Genomic DNA, 22623 nt, shown 5'->3' on the forward strand with positions numbered 1-22623 from the left:
ACAGTCTTCTCTCCGTCCGGCTCTATGTTCGGCGCCGAAGAAAACCATGGTGCCTTTAGACCCGGCGTCTGACGGATCCGAGGATCTGCGTCAATCTTCGATGTCCGCTGACGCCATGTCGACGCCGAGGATAGAGGATAGGCTGCATTCAAGGAGGCTGGCTCTTCGCCTCCTGGAAGAACAGGAATACCGGAGACAAACTTTGGAGGAAGGGGAGATTGAGGACTCTCGTGAGGGTCTCCATGGACTTGACACTGCCAGTGGTCTAGATACCTCCCCTGAATGGGACTTGTCATCACCCGGGGAGTACACAGCCTCTTTTCATGCTGTCATTAGAAAGGCGGCTGACTTTCTGGACCTCCCTTTGCCAGTAACTGAAGCCAAGCAGAACATCTTGACGGAGGTATTGCACCCTGCCTCTACATCTGCAGAGCCAACTTTGCTTTTCAACGAAGCACTACTGGATCCCATTATGGAAGTCTGGAAGAAGCCGGTGTCTTCTTCAGCCGTCAATAGATCTGTGACTCGAAGGTATCGGGTTGCACCGGCTGATCCAGGCTTTCTTTCCAGGCATCCAACACCTGAAAGCCTAGTTGTCCAGGCTTCATGCTCAGCTCGATCTGCTCCTGGGTCATTTCCAACTGTACCCTCGGACAGAGACTCTAAGAAGATGGACATGTCATCCAAGAAAGTTTTCTCGTCATGTAGCATGGCGTTGAAATCCACCAATGCTACTTGCATCTTAGGGAGATATATTTACGCCCTGATGGATGAGATTAAATCAACACACACAGAGGTTCCTCAGGAATTATTGAGCCTGGTCTCTGATGCTCAGGCAGCTGCAACCCAGGTTATTCAATCTGGGTTGGATACATCTGACTCGGTTGCTAGAGCAATGGGCACTGCTGTGGCTACGAGGAGGCAGGCCTGGCTTCGTAGCTCTGGATTTTCCTCGGATGTGCAATCAACACTATTGAACCTTCCTTTTGATGGTTACAAGCTTTTTGGCGCCAAGGCGGATTCAGCCTTAGAAAGGTTCAAGGACAGTAGGGCCACTGCCAAGTCGTTGGGCTTGCAAGCCACTTCTTCTATTTCCTCCAGATTTTTTAGGAGGTTTCGAGGATTTGGTTGTGGTTCCTCCTCCTCCTTTCGAGGGAAATTCCAACAACCAACCTCTGCTCTCTCCTATAGATCCTTTAGAGGGAGGGGTAGGGTCCGTACCAGGGGAGCCACTCAGCAGCACTCTGCCTCTTCCTCATCTTCTGGAGGGGTGCAGCATGGGAAGCAGTCTTAAGCTTTCGCCAATTCCTTCTCACTCCACTCCTGTAGGGGGGAGGTTACTGAATTTTCTCCACAAGTGGGAGGTCATAACATCAGACTCCTGGGTTACCAGCATTGTGGGAAAAGGCTATACCCTACCCTTTCGGGAGTTTCCGCCCCCATCCCGCCCCATCCTTCCTACTGTTCAGAAGAACACCTCCTGTTGCTAGAACAGGAGGTTCAAGTCCTCCTTTCAAAGGGCGCGGTGGAGTTGGTTCCAGAGCAGGAAAGAGGTCAAGGTTGTTACTCGAGATACTTCCTGATTCCCAAGAAGGATGGTCGGTTGAGGCCAATCCTGAACCTGAGGATCTTGAATTGGTTCCTCAAACAGGAAAAGTTCAAGATACTGAACCTAGCTCAGGTGCTTTTGGCGCTGAACAATGGAGATTGGATGGTGTCTGTCGACTTGCAGGATGCTTACTTTCATATCCCGATACTCAAGTCGCACAGGAAGTATCTTCGGTTTGTGGTGGGGTCGCAGCACTATCAGTTTGCGGTCCTCCTGTTTGGTCTTACTTCGGCACCTCGAGTTTTCACGAAGGTGATGTCGGTGTTGCAGCGGAGCTCAGAAGGAAGGGGATAGCAGTATTTCCTTATCTGGACGACTGGTTGATCAAAGCCAAGTCTCCGGAGCTCGTGTTGCATCACCTTCAGTCGACCACTCAGTTGTTGTTCAACCTGGGTTTTTCGGTGAACGTGCCCAAATCTCACCAAGAGCCCTCACAGCGCCTCCTGTTCATAGGGGCAGTACTGGATACAACATTGATTCGAGCCTTTCATCCGCCTCAGGGGATTCAGGACATTCAGGCGTTGTTTCCAATGTTTCGAATTGGAGCGGTTATTCCGGTCCTCAAGGTCCTACGTCTGCTCGGTCTGTTTGCTTCTTGCATACTGTTGGTCACACATACTCGCTGGCACATGAGGGCTCTTCAGTGGTTCCTCCGAAGGCAGTGGTCTCAACACAAAGGAGATCTCGAAGGCTCGGTGAGGATCTCCAGAGATGCTGCCACAGATTTGAAATGGTGGATTGCGGACAGCAATCGTTCCCGAGGAAGGCCGTTCTTGCAAGCTCCACCTGTGGCCACAGTAATAACGGATGCTTCCACTCTAGGGTGGGGAGCTCATCTGGGGGACCTGGAGATCAAAGGTCTTTGGTCTCCAGTAGAACAGAGGTTTCATATAAATCTGTTGGAGTTACGGGCTGTACTTCTGGCTCTCAAGGCCTTCCTTCCATCCCTTCGCGGTCAGTCGGTTCAGGTCCTGACGGACAATACTACCGCAATGTGGTATATAAACAAACAGGGAGGGGTAGGGTCGTACCTTCTCTGCAGAGAAGCTCTTCGGCTATGGTCCTGGGCAAAGGACCATCAGATTTGCTTGGTAGCAAATCATCTGGCCGGAGTCTTGAACGTACGTGCGGACAGTCTCAGTCGCCATTTCTCGGCCGATCACGAGTGGCGCCTCCATCCGGATCAAGTCTGTCTAATCTTCCAGATGTGGGGGTTTCCTCGGATAGATCTGTTTGCCACTCAGGAGAACTCGCACTGCCCGTTATTCTGCAGCCTCCAGTATCCGGGACAAGGAGCATTGGGGGACGCGTTTCAGATGACCTGGTGCGACCAGTTGCTTTACGCGTTTCCCCCCAAACCTTTGATTCCTCGAGTTTTGAGGAAAATACGCCAAGACCGGGCCCAAGTCATCTTAATAGCTCCGGATTGGCCAAGGAGGGTATGGTACACGGACCTTCTCCAACTCTCTCTGTGCCCTCCGCTCCGTCTCCCTCTCAGGGCAGACCTCCTCTCGCAGTCGCAGTGGCAGGTTTTACACCCCCACCTCCAGAGCCTGCACCTTCATGCCTGGAGATTGAATGGGGCAACCTGAGTTCTTTCTCTCTCCCGCCTGATGTAGTGGATGTTATCTTAGCGGCCAGGCCATACTCCACTAAATCTATCTACGCTAATAGGTGGTCTAAATTTGTGGTTTGGTGTGGAGAGAAGCAGATTGATCCCTTACGTGCTCACTTGTCAGATGTTTTATCTTTTGCATTGTCTCTAGCACAGAAGGGTTGTGCAGTGGCTACGGTTAAGGGGTACTTGTTTGCCCTTTCAGCCTTTCTTTGCCTTCCAGACCAGCCTTCTTTGTTCAAATCCCCTATAGTACTTAGATTCTTGAAAGGTCTTGTTAATCAGTTCCCTCCTACCCCTTTCGTTATGCCTCAATGGGATTTAAACTTGGTTCTAACTTTCCTTATGGGGTCCCCTTTTGAGCCCATGCACTCTTGCCCCATAAGATTATTGGTCCTAAAGACGGTTTTTCTGGTTGCAATTACTTCTGCAAGGAGGGTGAGTGAGTTGCAAGCTCTATCTGTGAAGCCCCCTTATACATCTTTTTATGGGGATAAGGTGGTGTTGAGGACCAAGGCTGCTTTCCTACCGAAGGTTGTTTCACCCTTTCATATGGCCCAAACGATTACTCTTTCCACGTTTTATCCTCCGCCTCATCCTTCAAAGGAAGAAGAGAGACTTCACCGCTTAGATCCAAGGAGGGCGCTAAGCTTTTATATGGATAGAACGAAGGATTTCAGGCTGGAGGCCCAGCTCTTCATCGGGTACGTGGGAAAGAGGAGAGGAAAGGCAGTCCACAAGAGAACACTCTCCTGGTGGGTTGTTCTTTGCATTAAAATGTGTTACTCGTTAGCAAAGAAAGAACCTCCTGATGGTATAAGAGCTCATTCCACCAGAGCTAAGTCAGCCTCTTCGGCCTTGGCTAGAGGTGTTCCTGTGGTTGACATCTGCAAGGCCGCAACTTGGTCATCCCTTCACACTTTTGCGAAGCATTACTGCTTGGACTCTGAGGTCAGAAGGGATGGCCATTTTGCACGGTCGGTGCTGCAGGATTTCTTGGTTTGACCATTCAGGCACCCACCACCGAGTGCGGTACTGCTTTGGGACTCTATTCATTAGGTGAGGAATCCACAGGTAGTTGTATCCATCAGAAGAACGAGTTACTTACCTTCGGTAACGACTTTTCTGGTGGATACATTAGCTACCTGTGGATTCCTCACGGTCCCACCCGCCTCCCCGTTGCCTGTCTGGTCTACCCAAGTTGTTCTTGAGTGCCCTCCTCTTGGTTTTGAGGACTTGTATATATTTTGTTCATATGTATATATATTGTTCATATATTTATTCATTTGTTTAAAAAAAAAAAAGGATGAATTATGTTCTTAGGATGATGTATTTATTTGGAATATCATTAAATATTGCTATTTGTTCTTTTATCTCAATGGCCTATTATTCTCAGGCACGTAAAAAATGTTGGTACTGACGTTGGCACGTCGGCGAGGACCTCTTCTTGCCTGTATGACGTCAGACGGCGTCGCGTGTGCAATTGTGACGTCCTCGTCGACGTGCAGAAGCTAGGAAGAAGATTTCCGTCGAATGCTGGCGCAATGGGAGTATTCATTAGGTGAGGAATCCACAGGTAGCTAATGTATCCACCAGAAAAGTCGTTACCGAAGGTAAGTAACTCGTTCTTCTGTTTGTAAAGAGTTAGTTTCAAAATCAACCTGTGTCTCTCTTTATTTATACTAGGTGTTATACTAGATCTTAAGTCTTATAGCTGCCAAACCAAATTCTCTTCAGGAATTCATATGCAATGTTTTCTAAAGGTTACTGGTGTAAGGGAAGATGTAGAGTCTGAAATGGCCTGAGCTGCTAAGATGAGAACCATCAGGCAGCTACTAACAGAAAATGTAAGAATGAGTTGAAAAGCAGACTGAATGCTTTGGCAAGAACAGAAGCATATATAGCCATTTTGTTAAAGCAATATCTAATTTCAGTTGAAAAGTTCCTTTTTGTGCTTGTGCATGCCCATCCCATGTTCAAAACCAGATGAATCCTTTACAAAAACATCACTCCCTAGTCACCAGCTAGTAGGACTATGGGAACACCATCTACACAGGGATCACCAAGTAACTCATTAGAAGACTACAAACTATCCAGAACTCGGCTGCGAGACTCATCCTCAACCTCTCACACAGAACTCACATCACACCACACCTCAAGAAACTACACTCGCTTCGGATCTACAAACACGTTGAATTAAAACTCCTCACACAAACATTCAAGGCACTACACAACTCATGCCCCACCTAACTGAACAGTTGTATCTCCTTCCACCAACTACCTAGACATCTCCACTTCGCATGACTCTGATGAAGCATATGTCATAAAAGTAGCATGCTGAGCAAGGCTTGATGTCAAAGTATAATTTTCAGAACATCATATAAATATCCAATAGAATAAATTACTTTGGGGGTGATTTTAACCGCCGTCCGCCAAGGTACCGCCGCCAAATGACCGCACCGCGGTCAAAAGACCGCGGCGGCCATTCAAACATTTCCTCTGGGCCGGCGGGCGCTCTCCAAAAGAGCGCCCGCCGGCCCAGAGGAAATGCCCCTGCAACGAGGACGGCGGCTGAGAATTGAGCCGGGGTAGTTGCAGGGGTGCGACGGGTGCAGTTGCACCCGTCGCGTATTTCAGTGTCTGCAAAGCAGACACTGAAATACTTTTTTGGGCCCTCTTACGGGGGCCCCTGCAGTGCCCATGCCATTGGCATGGGCACTGGAGGGGCCCCCAGGGGCCCCGCGGCACCCCCTACCGCCATCCTGTTCATGGCGGGTTTCCCGCCATGAACAGGATGGCGGTAGGGGGTGTCTGAATCCTCACGCCGCCATGGAGGATTCACTGGGGCAGCGGTAAACCGGCGGGAGACCGCCGGTTTACCCTTTCTGACCGCGGCTGAACCGCCGCGGTCAGAATGCCCTCGGGAGCACCGCCAGCCTGTTGGCGGTGCTCCCGTGGTCGGTGACCCTGGCGGTCACCGGCCGCCAGGGTCAGAATGACCCCCTTTGTCTTCTTTGAAAATTTATAGACGATTTTATGATGTGGTAATTAGGCATCTTCGTTGTTAATTAGGTAATTTTTAAGTATGTGAGGTAATTTAATATAGATGTAATTTGTCTGTATGGTTTCATATATGAAAGGTTATTAACTGAAATAAAATTTAAAAACAAATTTCAGGGTATCTTTACATGATGATCGTATCTAAGTACCTAATGAAAGTATGGCTTTCCTTTATAAAAGTACTTGTTGCTTAGTGAAAGTATCACATTGCCTGACAAATGTATCACATTACACAATGAAGATATTAGATTGTCTGGTCAAAGTATCAATTTGTTGATTAAGCCTTTTTACATGCTGATTAATGTATCAAATTGGCTGCAGAAGAAATGCCATTGCCTGATGATATGACTTTGGTTGATGAGGCCAGAACTACGGGCAATTGGCAGGTGAATGTCGAATTACCCAGTGTGCCAGGATAGTAAAAAACAGATATTTGGAACAACGGAAGAGTTGAAAAGGTGTAGCACACATATAACACCTATCACAAAAGAATCAAGCACAAACCCTATCTCAGATATTTCTTCATCCTCTTCTTTCACTTCCTCCTCTTCACTTCCATTTTTTTCTGTGGTCACTTCCTCCTGCATTGAAGGCACTCCACTATGGTAGCTGATAGTTTCAAGTAAACCGTGGAAGACTGTGAAAAGTACAGATGAAAATAAATAACATTATTTTCACTTTTGTTGTTTGACTCTATGCTCTACGCTATACTGAAATGTATAAAGCACTAATTGTGCACCACACTAGTGCATAACTAAAGCAATTAATTATAAGAAACCACCAGGAGCCACATAAGAAGAATGACATCACAAAGAGAGTAGGCACAAAATATCGGTCAGATAGAAGTGACTGTTTTGGGTCAGAGTTTCTAATTAGCAATTGCTGCTACAAATGCTATTTTACACAACCCAGATGCATTTCAGATTCAGGTCAGATCAGATGCTACCAACCAGAAGCCCAGAGAAAACCTTTATTGCTCAACAACTCCAGCAAAGCAAATTCCAAAAACTAGGTTATGAAATTCTAGAGAAGACAACTACTAAACCACAAATTAATTACATTCATCTCATGCTTTCTTAAAACGCCCTCAAAACACTTATACTGTAATTGGCTTGTAATATTGATCTATCACTAATGGAGTTTTTACATACCAGATTGAGCCCTACTCTAGGCCACTTAGGGCTTGTTTAGATTTCGAGGGATGGGTTATTCTGTTACAACGGTGATGGATATCCCATCCGCCAAAATATAAATCCCATTGGAAATAATGGGTTTTATATTTCGGCAGATGGGATATCCGTCACCGTTGTGACGGAGTAACCTGTCTGACTAAATCTATATCGGGTCCTTAGTCACAAGCATATTGATTAAATTACTTTGTAAAAAGTTCCTTCTCTACTAGTGGTGTTTTGTGCTGTCCTACACAGGTGGCAGAGTCAAGGCTTGGGATGAACCAGATGTCCACATTGTAATAAAGAAATTCAATAAGCAGATAATATTACTTTACAAATATCACCTACAAATATAGCGTGACCTTAATATCGACTCTCAAAACATTGTTATGGTGGAGTTAATATTGAATCTGCACTATCATCATATGCTGGAAGCTCACATTATAGTGACGATACAGCTACACAGCCATATTTCGACAACAGTGTTGCAAGTTACAATCAATTTAGCATTAAAGGGTGTGAGTCAGTGGAAAACAGGACACTCCACTGAATGTCCATCCTTTAAAAGTAGAGGACTAGGTCCTCAGAACCGTGCACATTTTAGCATTTACCTGAACTCAAATACAAATGAGGAGCGATGCGTTCATACGTGTTGTGTCGGTCATATATTTATTGATGAAAAAATTTTTTTTTTAAAAAGTAATATGAGGTAGCATGTGCCGGGAAGAAACGTAAAGGTTACTTGAAGGTTACACATCACTGCCACAGATGCCTTGTGGGCCTCTGTACCTCTTCTCTGGACATGTGTTTACTAGATTTCAAAGGTTATCTATGGCTCACAAATGAACATGGTCTATAATTTTATTTGTAGCCTGCCCAGCATACATGCTTAGAGTGTCCTGAATTCTGTACCTTCTGCAGCGTTCTGTAGCAGCTCCAGGCTCTTGGCTACTTCTGCCTTATGAGCTTCACCTGGAACATTCATGCCGCCATCTTTATCGAGGATCCAGCCACCATCCAGGAGTTGAGCAAATGAGTGGAGTCCTACAGCACACACAGGGTATAGAGGGTACAGTAGTCAGAGGTATTTGCTGACTCATCCCATATAGGTTAGCCCAAGTCATCTGCACTCAATAAGTATGACAATGTTTTATTAGGTACATCAGCACACAGCCATAGATGATGAATGGAAAGCTCAAAGTGCAGGGCACGTACTTCAGGGAGATCACAGGAATATGTCCGTGTTTAAGTAATGCATTCATCTCAGAGTGGCCCCCTGCACATCATTCTCTCCATATAATATATAGTTTGTGGCCGTCAGATCAGAGAAGATCTTCTTAGGTTCTGATCTGAGATACAGAAAAATACTGCAGTGATAGTGTAGCCACTACAACAATCTTATTGTGCCTCTGTCTTCCTACTTCTTTTTCCCTGCGCTGAAGGAGTGACTGCTGGGCAGAATCAACCAAACCTCTATCTGTAATGCTCTGTATGTGTGGGTGATAGATGAGCTACACTGTCATGTGCAGGCCAGCTGCAAATTCACAATAATTTCACAGGCAACTGGAGCTGCCATGTCTGCAATTTGGGTCAATGAGTAGTTGAAACAAGGGCATCTAGTGCGCTCAAGAGCCCCGTAGGAGCTACCTGACAAATCATACACAGAGGAATGATTCTAGGGTCAAGGAAAGGTAACAGATAATGCAGCATAGGTAGTGTTAGAGTAGGCAGGCACAATGGTCGATTAACCAGAAGTATAGGCTTTTTCTGCTGTCAAATGTGACCATCTCTGCTTGGCAAGGCACATCTTAAGGAGGCTATTTGGGGTGTGGACCCCTAAATAAATGCATTCTTGTCTTGGTAGTTGGGTTTTATGGCCTTGGGTCGGGTTTTCTATACCTCTATTGTTTTTTTCTTGTCACCCTCATTTTATTAAGAGAAATATTTAACTTGTTAATTTTTGGATCAGGATCTTTAAGATATATAGTTGCTGATTCACAATGAAAGTAGTACATCTGCACCCTTAGTAGCACTCCACTCCAGTTAATGGGCGCAGATTTACTCAGATCTACTGTGTTTTGGAATTCACAAACATTGGCAGAAGTAGGCTTGTAAACTTGCACTAGTCTCAGGTTTCCAGGCATTCTGTTGGCAATGTCATGTGACATGCTGGTCGTGTGACATTTTTTTATTAAACTATTTCCAAAATGCAATGAGTACAAACTGCATATTTTGTCATTGGGAAATGTTGATGCACAGTTGTATTTATTTCTTCTCAAGAAAACTATATTTCTGCATTGATAAATCCCTTTCTCTGCTCCACACAACCCACTCTTGTCGTGGATTTACTCCAGCACTTTGCTGGAATAAATCTTCTACAGATTTATAAGGTGGAAAAGGATCAGATAGGAGATTTAGAATATACACAAGCTTACATGTTGGTGGGCATTCACAAACCCTCAAGGCAAATCATGGTTGAGCCTTCCATTCTACACTCCTTGACTGGCCGTTACGACTGCACAACTACTTGACGTTGTGACACACAATTATGCAGTAGTAAACACTAGTTATCATTTGGTGAATACTTGACATACATCCATTTTCAGTCACAAATTTTGCTTTGTGAGTTGGGGCCACAATGTCAATATAATATGGGACGTATGAGCACAATTTAAAGATCAATGGCTTTCTTCTCTGTTTTTTTTTTGGGAGGTGGAGTGTGAAAAGGTACTATCTGTCAAAAGAACACACCAACCCAACTGGTATTTTTATACTTAATGTTGCAGAGCTAGACTGTGGTCTAAAAGCAGCCCTGGAAAATATTTTAATCACAGACGTTTATTGTAAATGCACCACAACCTCTCCAGGAAGGCTTAGGTTATTTCACCAGGAAAACCTGTAACAAATTTGGGGGTAAGCAATTCATTTGAAAGCAGAATTTCCAGAAGGACTTATTAAATAAAAACCAAGTGCCTACAGGTTTCCTGCCTCTCATGGGTGATGGAAACCTTGGCAATTTCACCCTTTCACCTACTGCTTTTTAGTTGCGAGATTTGAGATTCACACTCCTCGAATCTCACTGACTAAGCTACTTCCGCTGAGTCACCACACCTAGCATCTCTGGGTAGATACTTTTAAATTAATATTATTTTAAATGCCTCCTAAATGTAGACTTAAGGAAAACCTCCCCAAAATTAGCTCAAACGATTCAAGGATCTCATGCACTCAAAGGTTTATAGCAGGGCCTGTTGTGAACTCACACAGTGAGCGTGGCCACAGTTCCGGATGACCAAATAGGCATAGTAGGCACCGGCCTATGGGCCCCACTCCTTTTAGGGGCCCCACCACAACTGATCAAAATAATATTGATTTGATCTTGAAAGAAAATTACAGTCAAGCTTTCTTAAATTATTTCCAAAAGATAGAAAAAATGAATCAACTCAAAGAAATGAAAACTTTACATTAAAGACTCTATAGAGAAAATACAGTATTAATGTAATGTACCCATTATCAACTTAAAATACATAAACTATAGACATCATATTCACATAACAGTTTGTCTCTTAAAAGCTCAACTTCTGAGAGCTTTCGGTTTGTAAAAAAAAAAAAATCGGTGCAAAGTACATGTGTGTAACATACAGTACTGATGGTCAGACATCTCCATCTAGCAGCCGACATGCACACTACTTAGTTCAATGTTGTTATTCCACTAGAGCACGAGAAACCTCCAGCAGAGTCACTACGTTTTACAGAGTACCACAAACGGCAGGCATTTGGGGTCTGTTTTAAAGTGGGAAATTTGTGTATGTTGTAATGCAATCACTGTTGATTTTTTACATATTGGATAGTAGCGCCTCTAGTGTTCAAATAAATTATCAACAAGTGTCAAAATGGTGAAAATAACCTAATAGTATTAATAAAAATAAAGACTTTGTAAATACATTATTTTGTATTTTATCAGTTTATATAAATTTAATGACAAAAATGATTAAACTTGAATTAAAAGTTACTGTCAAACGATTAGATTTGTAATTGATATCACAATTAGACAGTGGTTAATTTGTAAATAAAAATGTTCCAGTGCCCAAAGCTCTCCTTTGAAACATGCCACTGCTGCATTTAAATGTGTAAGCACTGAATACTGAGGCAGTGTAATCCTTAAACCATCTCAGGCCTCTTTATCCATTTACAGCCACTCCCTGCCCCATCAGCTCACTCTTGCAGCTTTCTGCTTTCTCCCTTTGTGACGCTTTTCTGTCTTTCTTTCCTCTGTCTTTCCCATATGTGTCTCTTGCTCGCAGTAACTGCCTTATCCAGGAAAATAAGTGCTGGCCCTCAAAAATAAGTGTTGGTGCCCCCCCAATGGCAACCACTGGCTCAACAGCACTGCACTGCAATTAGATGTTTTCAAAACCACCATTTTGGGTCGGAAATCATTCCCTCTCTGTCTCACACATTAGGACATTGTTTGCGATACACTGTAAAATGTTGTGACTCTAACCTCCAGAAACAAAGCTTTCTGTGAGTTTGTGTGTCGCCAGTTCCCGCCAATTGTTGGTTGGTAAAATTAAAAACGTATTTGGAGATAATTTGAGAGAGGGGCCTCAAATTTTTGACTGCCTAGGGGCCCCTGCAAAGGGTTTAATCCGGCACTGCTTGGCCTCCAAAAGCATATGACATGCCCAATTTGCCTGGCTTGTGCTTGGACATTTCCTATCTCTGAGTAACTTTCGGGATCCAGATGACTGCTTAACTACACTGGATTACATTTTATCTGTATTACTATCTTTCATAGTTCAGTGGCTGTTGGGAAATTTTGAATATACCTTTATTACCAAGTGCAGCATTATCCTTCTTGTACCCTGGGATATAGTGGTCTCTCACCTTGAGCCAGCAGGCCCTTCCTGACACTCTCTACCAAGGTTCTGATGCCGTGGTGAAGCCTGTGGATCCCATCATCAAATGCAGCTTCTGCTCTCCGAGTCCCAGCTCCAGGAGCCTGACCACTTCCAGGCCGTTGTTGTGGGCTCATTGGAGATCCTGTGAATCCTAGAGATCAATAGCACATTCTCCATATACAGATAGATAGATAGATAGATAGATAGATAGATAGATAGATAGATAGATAGACTACACACAAACACACTCACGAGAGACTTACATTTCAGTAATATTCGAAAAGATCTTACAAGCTTAAGGTACAACTTCAATGCTGATTTGTATTTTCACTATGAGGCTGGATTATGATGTAAGCATGTTTAGATATGTTACATCTAATGAGCCACCTCAACTTTATTTTGCAGGGAAGTAATGCAGCTGCTGGTTAAATGACACGGCTGGTGTTGTCTGTATATCACTAAAGGAAAGTGTCTCAGACCTAGCACCAGCTGCACAGATGGTGCCTTGCAGCAACCTATTATTAAAACTGTTATGATGACATGCCTGTGTTCCCAGTATTGAAAAACAACGTGTTTTTATTGCGACGGTGGATTACTAGGACGCTGATGTGTTGAACTAGAAGGCATACACACTCCTGGCAAGGGCCCCACCACTGCATGTGCATACCACTAGAAGCCGGCATGTGGAGGCCCAACTATAAATGAAAGATTTAGAGAGGCGTGTGTTCAGTCCACCCAACAAACGCACCCGTCTCAAACCAGACCCTTCCAGACAAACAGACCTGTTCCATATAAGTGCCATCCATAATATGGAAGTACCTTTTGGTTGGTTTGTTTTATGTGGTTCTTAAATATTCCGAAAATAATCTGCCTTACGTTCTCATTGCAATGCCTCGGTGCACTCAAAGTTCATTGGAAAGACTTACACAAGACCTTGGTGAAACGCACATACCAACTAAGCACGTTACTCACACTGCCAGGTGGATTGGAAATCATGTAGCGATCTGCAAAGGGCATGGAAGAACAGAAATGACACTGTGGTAAAAAGTATATGCCAGGTGTAAACTGAGCGGCAAGCACAAAGTCTGTGGCTGTTCCCTCTAAAGGCAGAGCTTAGAACTTTAATATATGCTGCTGTTTGACAAGGAAAATGTACTACCCTTGCCATGATTTTAGAGTCTGGGATTCTGGAACTTATGCAGCCCAAAATGTCACAAGAGCCCGTGAACTAGGCAAAGAAATCATACAATTGATGATGGCCGATCTGAGCCTAAACCTATTAAGGCTGAGTATGCTAGAGCCGGAATTTTATTGTACCGTATAATTATACAATTCCAACAATGATGAAAGATAATGGGTGATGACGTTCTCTCAAGTTCCCTCCATGACACTACTGCTTGTTTACTAGCTTTTAGAAGATGTCATGTCACCTTTTTCCAATAATACCCTGCATCTTTTGACAGTGGAACCAGTGGACTCACTGTCTCCCCAAACTAACGCAACTGTTGAAAGTAATTTATTCTGTGCAAGTGCAGGCTCAAATTCGGAACCCTTTGTTTAATGTCTATTATTGTGACTCATTCCCCCATCATTGTGACTGGTGCTTCCCTAAACGATATTGGTGATCTCTCTTTTTGTCTCATTGCAGATCCAGGCTTTGGAGGTTGCTGTCTGAGCCTTAAACGTGTACATTTTCTGTGGAGTGTCCACTGTCAGAGGCTGTGCAGTTCTCATCTTCCCCCTTCTAGAATACGCACAGCAAGGGTGAAGGTGACGCTGTCATTGCTGAACCTTAACCCCTTTGCTGCCAGGCCTTCCCCCCCACCAGGTGCCAAGCCTTTTTTTGGCTATTTGGGGCAGTTCGCGCTTAGGCCCTCATAACTTTCTGTCCACATAAGCTACCCACGCCAAATTTGCACCTCTTTTTTTCCAACATCCTAGGGATTCTAGAGGTACCCAGAGTTTGTGGGTTCCCCTGGAGGAGACCACGAAATTAGCCAAAATACAGCAAACATTTCGATTTTTTTTTAAATAGCAAAAAAAGGGCTGCAGAAGAAAGCTTGTGTTTTCCCCCTGCTAATGGCATATACAAAGGGTTTATGGTGCTAAAATCACCATCTTCCCAGCTTGGATCAGAAAACCATATTTGTCAACACAATTTTGGCATTTTACTGGGACATACCCCTTTTCACTATGTTTTGTGCTTTTGGCCTCCTTCCAGTTAGTGACAGAAATGCGTGTGAAACCAATGATGGATCGTGGAAAGCTAAACATTTCTGAAAAGTAGACAAAATTCTGAATTCAGCAAGGGGTCATTTGTGTAGATCCGACAAGGATTTCTTACAGACAATAACAGCTGAAATAAATAAATATTGAGGTAAAAAAACAGCCATTTCTCTCCACATGTTACTGTGTAATTTTTTCCTGCAATATCAGAATTTTGAACCCAATATACCGTTACGTCTGCTGGACTCTTCTGGTTGCGGGGGTATATAGGGCTTGTAGGTTCATCAAGAACCCTAGGTAACCAGAGCCAAAAAATGAGTTGCACCTTGCAATGGGTTTTCATTCTATACCGGGTATACAGCAATTATTTGCTGAAATATAAAGAGCGAAAAATAGATATCAAGGAAACCTTTGTATTTCCAAAATGGGCACAAGATAAGGTGTGGAGAAGCAGTGGGTATTTGCACATCTCTGAATTCCCGGGTCCCCATATTAGCATGTGAATTACACGCCATTTCTCAAATAGTCGTCTTTTTTACACACTGTCTTACATTTTGACAAAAAAAATGTAGAGAAAGACAAGGGGCAATAACACTTGTTGTGCTATTCTGTGTACCCTCAAGTGTCTCGATAAAAATGGTACCTCACTTGCGTGGGTAGGCCTAATGCCCACGACAGGAAATGCAACATTGACACATCACATTTTTACATTGAAATGAGATGTGTTTTTGGCAAAGTGCCTAGCTGTGGATTTTGGCCTTTAGCTCAGCCGGCACCTAGGGAAACCTACCAAAACTGTATATTTTTGAAAACTAGACACCTAGGGAAATCCATGATGGGGTGACTTGTGGGGCTCTCACCAGGTTCTGTCACCCAGAATCCTTTTCAAACCTCAAAATGTGGCAAAAAAAACACTTTTCCCTCACATTTTGGTGACAGAAAGTTCTGGAATCTGAGAGGAGACACAAATTTCCTTCCACCCAGCGTTTCCCCAAGTCTCCCGATAAAAATGGTACCTCACTTGTGTGGGTAGGCCCAGTGCCCGCAAAAGGAAATGCCTCAAAACACTATGGCCCTCATTCTGACCTTGGCGGGCGGCGGAGGCCGCCCGCCAAAGTCCCGCCGTCAGGTTACCGTTCCGCGGTCGAAAGACCGCGGCGGTAATTCTGACTTTCCCGCTGGGCTGGCGGGCGGCCTGAGGCTTCCACGATGAAGCCGGCTCGGAATCGAGCCGGCGGAGTGGAAGCTGTGCGACGGGTGCAGTTGCACCCGTCGCGTATTTCACTGTCTGCGCAGCAGACAGTGAAATACATTTAGGGGCCCTCTTACGGGGGCCCCTGCAATGCCCATGCCAGTGGCATGGGCACTGCAGGGGCCCCCAGGGGCCCCGCGACCCCCCCTACCGCCATCCGGATCCCAGCGGTCGGACCGCCGGGATCTGGATGGCGGTAGGGGGGGTCGGAATCCCCTCGGCGGCGCAGCAAGCTGCGCCGCCTTGGAGGATTCAATGGGGCGGCGGTACACTGGCGGGAGCCCGCCAGTGGTGCCGGTCCGACCGCGGCTTTACCGCCGCGGTCGGAATCCCCATTGGAGCACCGCCGGCCTGTCGGCGGTGCTCCCGCGGTCCTCCGCCCTGGCGGTCTTTGACCGCCAGGGTCAGAATGACCGCCTATGTGGACACATCAAAATTATCAACTACCTGTTTTTGCGGGGGACACCTGCATTTTTGGTCCTGGGCTCAGCAACCATATAGGGAAACCTACCAAACCCAAACATTTCTGAAAACTAGACACCTGAGAGAGTCCAGGGAGGTGTGACTTTTGTGGACCCCCAGTTCTTTCTTACCCAGAATCCTCAGCAAACCTCACATTTAGCTAACAAAAATATTTTTTTCCCCACATTTATGTGTGGGATCATTGCACCGGGACAAATTTCCTACCACCCGACATTCCCCTCAGTCTCCTGGTAAAAATGATACCTCACATGTGTAAGGTGGACGAACTGCCTGTGACAGGGAAGAGCCAAAAACATGTTGAAATTGAGGTGGAGCCAAAAAGATCCAAAAGGGCAGTTTGAAAAAAAAACATTTTTAGGCTGACAAGTGGGGTAGAATTTTTATTGGCATAGGTGAGACAATGCTGGGTGGTAGGAATGTTGTGGATTCCTGCAGATTCTGGAAGGTTCCATCACAAAAATGTGGGAAAAATGTGTGATTTCCAGCAAAGTTGGAGGTTTGCAGGGCATTGTGGGTAGGAAAATGGTGTGGGGTGCATGTGAATCACATCACCCTGGACTCACCCATATGTTTTGTTTTCAGATGTGTCTAGGTCTTGTGGATTTTTCTACATGACAGCGTCCCAAAGTCCAAAAAGTGCAGCCCTCACCATTCCAAGTGGGACAATTTTGAGAGTTAGACAAGCTCTCATGGCCCAAATGTAAAACCAAAACCCAAAAGAATCAAATGTCCTCTTGCTTGCAGTGGGATAAGATGCTTTAGTGTGCAGGGAAGAGCTGAAAGACTGTTACCTTCCTCAGCTGGGGTGGAGGCATAACCATGCCCATACTGGTTGGTAGCCACCACCCCACTTTTATTTTTTTTATTCCCTGGCCTCTATTAGGCTTTCTGACCCCCCGGGAGTGGATCGGGGTAATTGTCCCATCTGCCCATCGGTGGGCAGAACAACTTTGGCCCCATTTATTTGGGGCGGGGGTATGGCCATATCTTCCCTGGTCTCTTGTGGGCTTTCTGCCCCCCTGGTAGGCAGATGAGCCTTACAAAAATAGGCCAATGTGCCCCCAAGGGGGACAGAAATGGCCTAAAATAAATTTGACCCCTTGTGTGAAATTGGCGCAAAAAGAAATCCCTGGTGTCTAGTGGTTTCCACCCCAAGTAGGCCGATCTGCCCCCAAGGTGGGCAGAAATAGCCTAAAATAAATTTGCCCCCCAGGGGAGCGACCCTTTCCTATGGGGTCGCTCCCCATCTGTAACAAAAATTTAAAAAATAAAAAAATCCCTGGTTCCTAGTAGTTTCTGCTCCCTTTGGGGGCAGATCAGCCTAATAAAAACAGGCCAGATCTGCCCCCAAAAGGAGGAAGAAATGGCCTAAAATAAATTTGCCCCCCAGGGGAGTGACTCTTGCCAAAAGGGTCACTCCCCTTCCTTGAAATTGTCACACAAAAATAAAAATCCATGGTGTCTAGTGGTTTCTGCCCCCCTTGGGGGCACGTTGGCCTAATTAAAATACACTGATCTAAAAACAATTCCCCCACACCCAGGGGAGCGACCGTTGCCTAAGGGGTCGCTCTCCTTATCAATGTAAACAAAAATAGGGGAAGTGACTGCCCTTCCAGCCCTGCCCTTGGGGGGGTGGGGAGGAAGCCCTTGGGGGAAGCACTAGCGCTTCCCCTGAGGGCCTCCACCAGGACGTGATGGTTACGTCCGTGGCGCCTCAGCGCCACGCCACCGGACATAACCATTACGTCCTTGGGGGGACGGGGTTAAAAAAAACTCGTGGGCATATGGGATTTAGTTTCAGAACCTGCCTTCATTTTCCCAGTATCTACTTTGCAATTTTCGAGGTACTTACCGTTTCATAAAATCCACTTTGAGCTCTCACCTTCTATGTTTGGGGTGAGTTGCCCTTGTTTTTTTGCTTTAACCTGAATGTTTTAAGTGTGTTTTAATGTTGCCTATACTTATATATTATAATTTCCAATAAAAGTTATCTACGCCTATAAACTCCTGAACTCTTATGCTCACTTCCAGAACCTCTGTAAGTATTTACACATAGTCTTGTGCCCTCTCAAATCTTAAAGTTGTAAACGCACTGCCTTAACGTAGGGTTCCTGTGGTTCAGGACCACAGCAGGGTACACAGTTGGCTGTAATGAGGTCATGGAGTGGGCCAAATAAACCAACTGCAAGTCATTCAAAACTCTGTAATACTAAAAATCGAGGTAGTACAAAACATGTCCATTAAATGAATGGGTTTTCATCAATGGAGCTGTAGCTGTCCTGTGCCAAGGTGTTTGGAATTGTCTCGTAGCCTATTGAACAAACCATAGGAGGGAGACTTGAGTTATGAGATCTTCATTGAGTATGACTGGTGGGATTGTTATGCATGCAGACACATGGCTGTCTAGTCCACTCACCTGCCATTAATCAGATTCTTGTACCACACTGAACACAACATACACTTCACATCCATATCAATCACTGCCTAAACATGTGCTACAATAGCTTTAATACCACACCAACTATAATGCATCTATAATAAACACATACTTATAAAGGTTTAGGTAATAATAGGCAATAGCTACAGAGAAAAGAGTCCAGTGAAATCCAAAGGAGTCCAAGCAGTTCAGCATTCATTGAATGTATTAATTGAGGAATCCTGAGGGAGATTTCATTCCTTCCTGGAGTAGCTTCACTTGGCCGCTGTTTCAAACATTTATTTTACTTTTATATTCAATCAGATTTCCTATCATATCCCTTAACATTAACTCCTTCTCAATCTCTTCCAACAAGCACATTTTTTATCAGCCACCATATCATTACTTTCTGTGATTCTCTTCAGAGGAAACACCTTATCACTGGCAACACCATTCAGACACGGGTGAAAAATGTAGAACGTTTGTTGTGAAAGCCTTCCTTGAGTTAAAACTTCATATTTCAATAGACGCTCTTCTTGTACCGCCTACTCAGGCCCACACAAAATCTTGTGTTGGACTTCTCTTGTCGTCTGTGCATAGAATAAGTGAGTATTTCATCTTATCTGAGCTGTCCTGTGTGTAATGTCACAGGGAATCGGAGAGATAGTTTAAGGAGAGCTGAGACTTGGACACTGTGCTGACATTTTTTTACTTTCAAGGTCCATCAATGTTGAACAACCGTATGATTGCAGGTGGAGCTCGATGACCAATTGCAGCACATTTGGTCGAAAACGCTGTCTAATCTTACCCTCCACTAACCTGAAAATGGTTTCCCACCTTAAGTGTTCCATTTGTTCTCTACACATGCCAGTTTGTTCTATGATAATATAATGAAGACTCCATCGTTACAATCCTAATATAACCAGATTATTTATTTCAAATTTAATTGTCCCCAACATCAGTGTGTAGTATATTGGGATACCCTGCCACTGTAACATTTTTCTTCTTAAATTTATCTCAGAGTAGTTTTATCCTCAGGGACACATGCCTCAAATGATTTGGAATAATGATACACTATCACCACCAGAACATATTACAAATGGGTACCAGGAATGTGGAAAGGTCAACAAATGGCAAATGTGGTGTTGCAGGCAGGTCAAGGATGGTGGTGTGATCTTGTGTACCTCATGCTCTGCTATTTCTGATCTTTCTCACTACAAATCTGTTAAAGCCATCACATGTCTGCCCAAATCATCTATTTAGTCATTGACATGCCAAGTTGCCACTCATGGCAATGATTGGCAATTAACCAGTTGCTTTCACTCCTTCACTGTTTATAGAAATAACCACTGACTATGCCAACTACAACATGCTCCCCCATTCTCCCAAATGAGTAGCATAAAGTAGATGTGGGATCCTTGACTAATTCCAAGTTTAATTATACAAATAGTTTATACCTAGGAGGCGCTGTCTAGCCAATCCAGAGACACACAGCATGCTAAAAAATGAACCTTACCATTTGCCGTTTGTTAGATAAGGTACACCTCTCCTTTCTTGAAAAGATTAAACTGACTACCAGATAGGAGTAATGTTTTTTCAAACATCATTTCTGAATTTCAAATGTATTCAATGGATTGCTCCCTTGTATCTGAAAGAATATATTCTAAACACGTTGGTGTTTCCAGTGGCCTAGTAGCCAAGGCTTCCAAAGGAAAGAAAGCGAAAGGTTTTCAGTTCAATTGCCTTCCCTGTGAAACAATGGGGCAACAAAAGACTTGGATGCGTCCAAATTCAGAAACACTTAAAATTTTCTACCCCCCTCCCCCACTGCCTCCTGGAAACACATAGAAACTGTTTGAACGCACACATTTCTCACTAGGACAATTCTTTCTTAATCTAATTGAATTATAATTTTACTCAGCTCTGCCCTACTCATTTCAACATGACAGCTTGCGCTCTCATCAACTATTGAGACTTATTCAGATAGCAATTCCACAGAACTTAGTTCTTTTTCATATCTTTGCATTACGCTCGTTGTCAACCTCGCCAGTCAGTTGTCATATTATTTGCAATAGGCACAATATTAAACAAAAGTGTGAACTTGCAAATTATTGCCTTTTCTCTCAGATGCAAATTTATACTGTGTTTGATACGCCATTATGACATATATAGTACCCAATACATAAATGCAGCACAATTCCTTTTATTTTTCATCAGATTTATTCAAACCTTCCTTCTCCAATCTACACAGTTCTTTACATACTTTTTCAGAGAAGATGCCATTTATTTATAGCAGGAACACACTTAAGATATCAACAGCAGGAGTTAACTTTTATTAAATGAATTCTATAAAATGCACCACCCTTTTATTTGTAACAAAGTTGCACCTCTTGAGTCAGCTTAGGAAGCCCACTAAATTCCTGTTCTACAAAACTGTAAGCAATACCTGATGCATTCATCAGTTCCTTGGACCCACAAAACATTGGTTGGAGTTAGCTAGATGAGACCCATTACCCCCGCAATAGCATAAAAACCACTAACCTAGGGTCCCGGAGCAGCATGCTGCTCACAATAAAGTGCTTCAGTGCCTCATCATGGGTAGTAAGCGCTATATACATGCAGTCACAATACAATACAATAAACCTTCTGCAATTAACTAATTGTAATACAATAGCAATCAATGATCAGGCAATTGACTGTAGCTCTTACATATGCTCTGCATAATAATGTCCTTATACCGCTCCTACACTCTTGCACTCACATTGGATAAAACGACTATGGATCATGGCCACTACCCAGTAGATCATAACCAATACCATATAATGGAACCTGCACAGTTGTTTAAATCTGCCAGCCTACTAAAAGAACGAGTTACTTACCTTCGGTAACGACTTTTCCGGTGGATACATTAGCTACCTGTGGATTCCTCACCTAATGAATACTCCCATGGCGCCAGCATTCGACGGAAATCTTCTTACTAGTCTCTGCACGTCGACGAGGACGTCACTCTAGCCCACGCGACGCCGTCTGACGTCATACAGGCAATAAGAGGTCCTCGACGACGTGCCGACGTCAGTACCAATCATTTTTTACGTGCATGAGAACAACCAGGCAATGCAATGAAAGAGCAAGGCAACATCCCATTACATTGTAAAAATACACAACATTGCATGAATAACTGTAAATCTTTTATATATATATACAACTCTCTCTTTTTAAAATATATATACACATCAAGTATATACACAAAGATATACACATATATACATATATATAAATATAATATATACAACATCTATTGCACCCTCAAAGACCAAGAGGAGCGTACTCAAGGATTACTTGGTAAGACCAGAAAGGCAACGGGGAGGCGGGTGGGACCGTGAGGAATCCACAGGTAGCTAATGTATCCACCAGAAAAGTCGTTACCGAAGGTAAGTAACTCGTTCTTCTGATGGATACAACCACCTGTGGATTCCTCACCTAATGAATAGAGTCCCAAAGCAGTACCATGCCCGGCGGTGGGTGCCTAAATGGTCAAACCAAGAAATCCTGCAGCACTGACCGTGCAAAATGGCCGTCCCTTCTAACCTCAGAATCCAAACAGTAATGTTTTGCAAAAGTGTGAAGGGACGACCAAGTTGCGGCCTTGCAGATGTCGACCACAGGAACACCTCTGGCCAAGGCCGAAGTGGCCGACTTAGCTCTGGTGGAATGAGCTCTAATGCCCTCAGGAGGATCCTTCTTTGCCAAAGAGTAACAGATTTTAATGCAAAGAACAACCCACCTGGATAGTGTTCTCTTGTGGACTGCCTTTCCTCTCCTCTTGCCCACGTATCCAATAAACAGCTGATCCTCCAGCCTGAAATCCTTTGTTCTATCAATAAAGAAGCTC

General features: G+C 44.3%; 1 protein-coding gene across 1 annotated transcript in view; it reads right to left on the reverse strand.

Annotated features, from left to right (window-relative positions):
* LOC138283986 (myosin-13-like) overlaps window positions 1-22623 on the reverse strand; it is a 346976-nt gene that overhangs the window by 95998 nt on the left and 228355 nt on the right. The window contains exons 17-19 of the mRNA XM_069222310.1: window positions 12341-12496; window positions 8369-8500; window positions 6789-6921 (exon numbers count right to left, since the gene is read on the reverse strand). Of these exons, the coding sequence (XP_069078411.1) occupies window positions 6789-6921; window positions 8369-8500; window positions 12341-12496 (421 nt within the window). The remainder of the gene's footprint in view (window positions 1-6788; window positions 6922-8368; window positions 8501-12340; window positions 12497-22623) is intronic.

The sequence above is a fragment of the Pleurodeles waltl genome, chromosome 3_1, assembly GCF_031143425.1.
Source record: "Pleurodeles waltl isolate 20211129_DDA chromosome 3_1, aPleWal1.hap1.20221129, whole genome shotgun sequence".
Classification (NCBI taxonomy): domain Eukaryota; kingdom Metazoa; phylum Chordata; class Amphibia; order Caudata; family Salamandridae; genus Pleurodeles; species Pleurodeles waltl.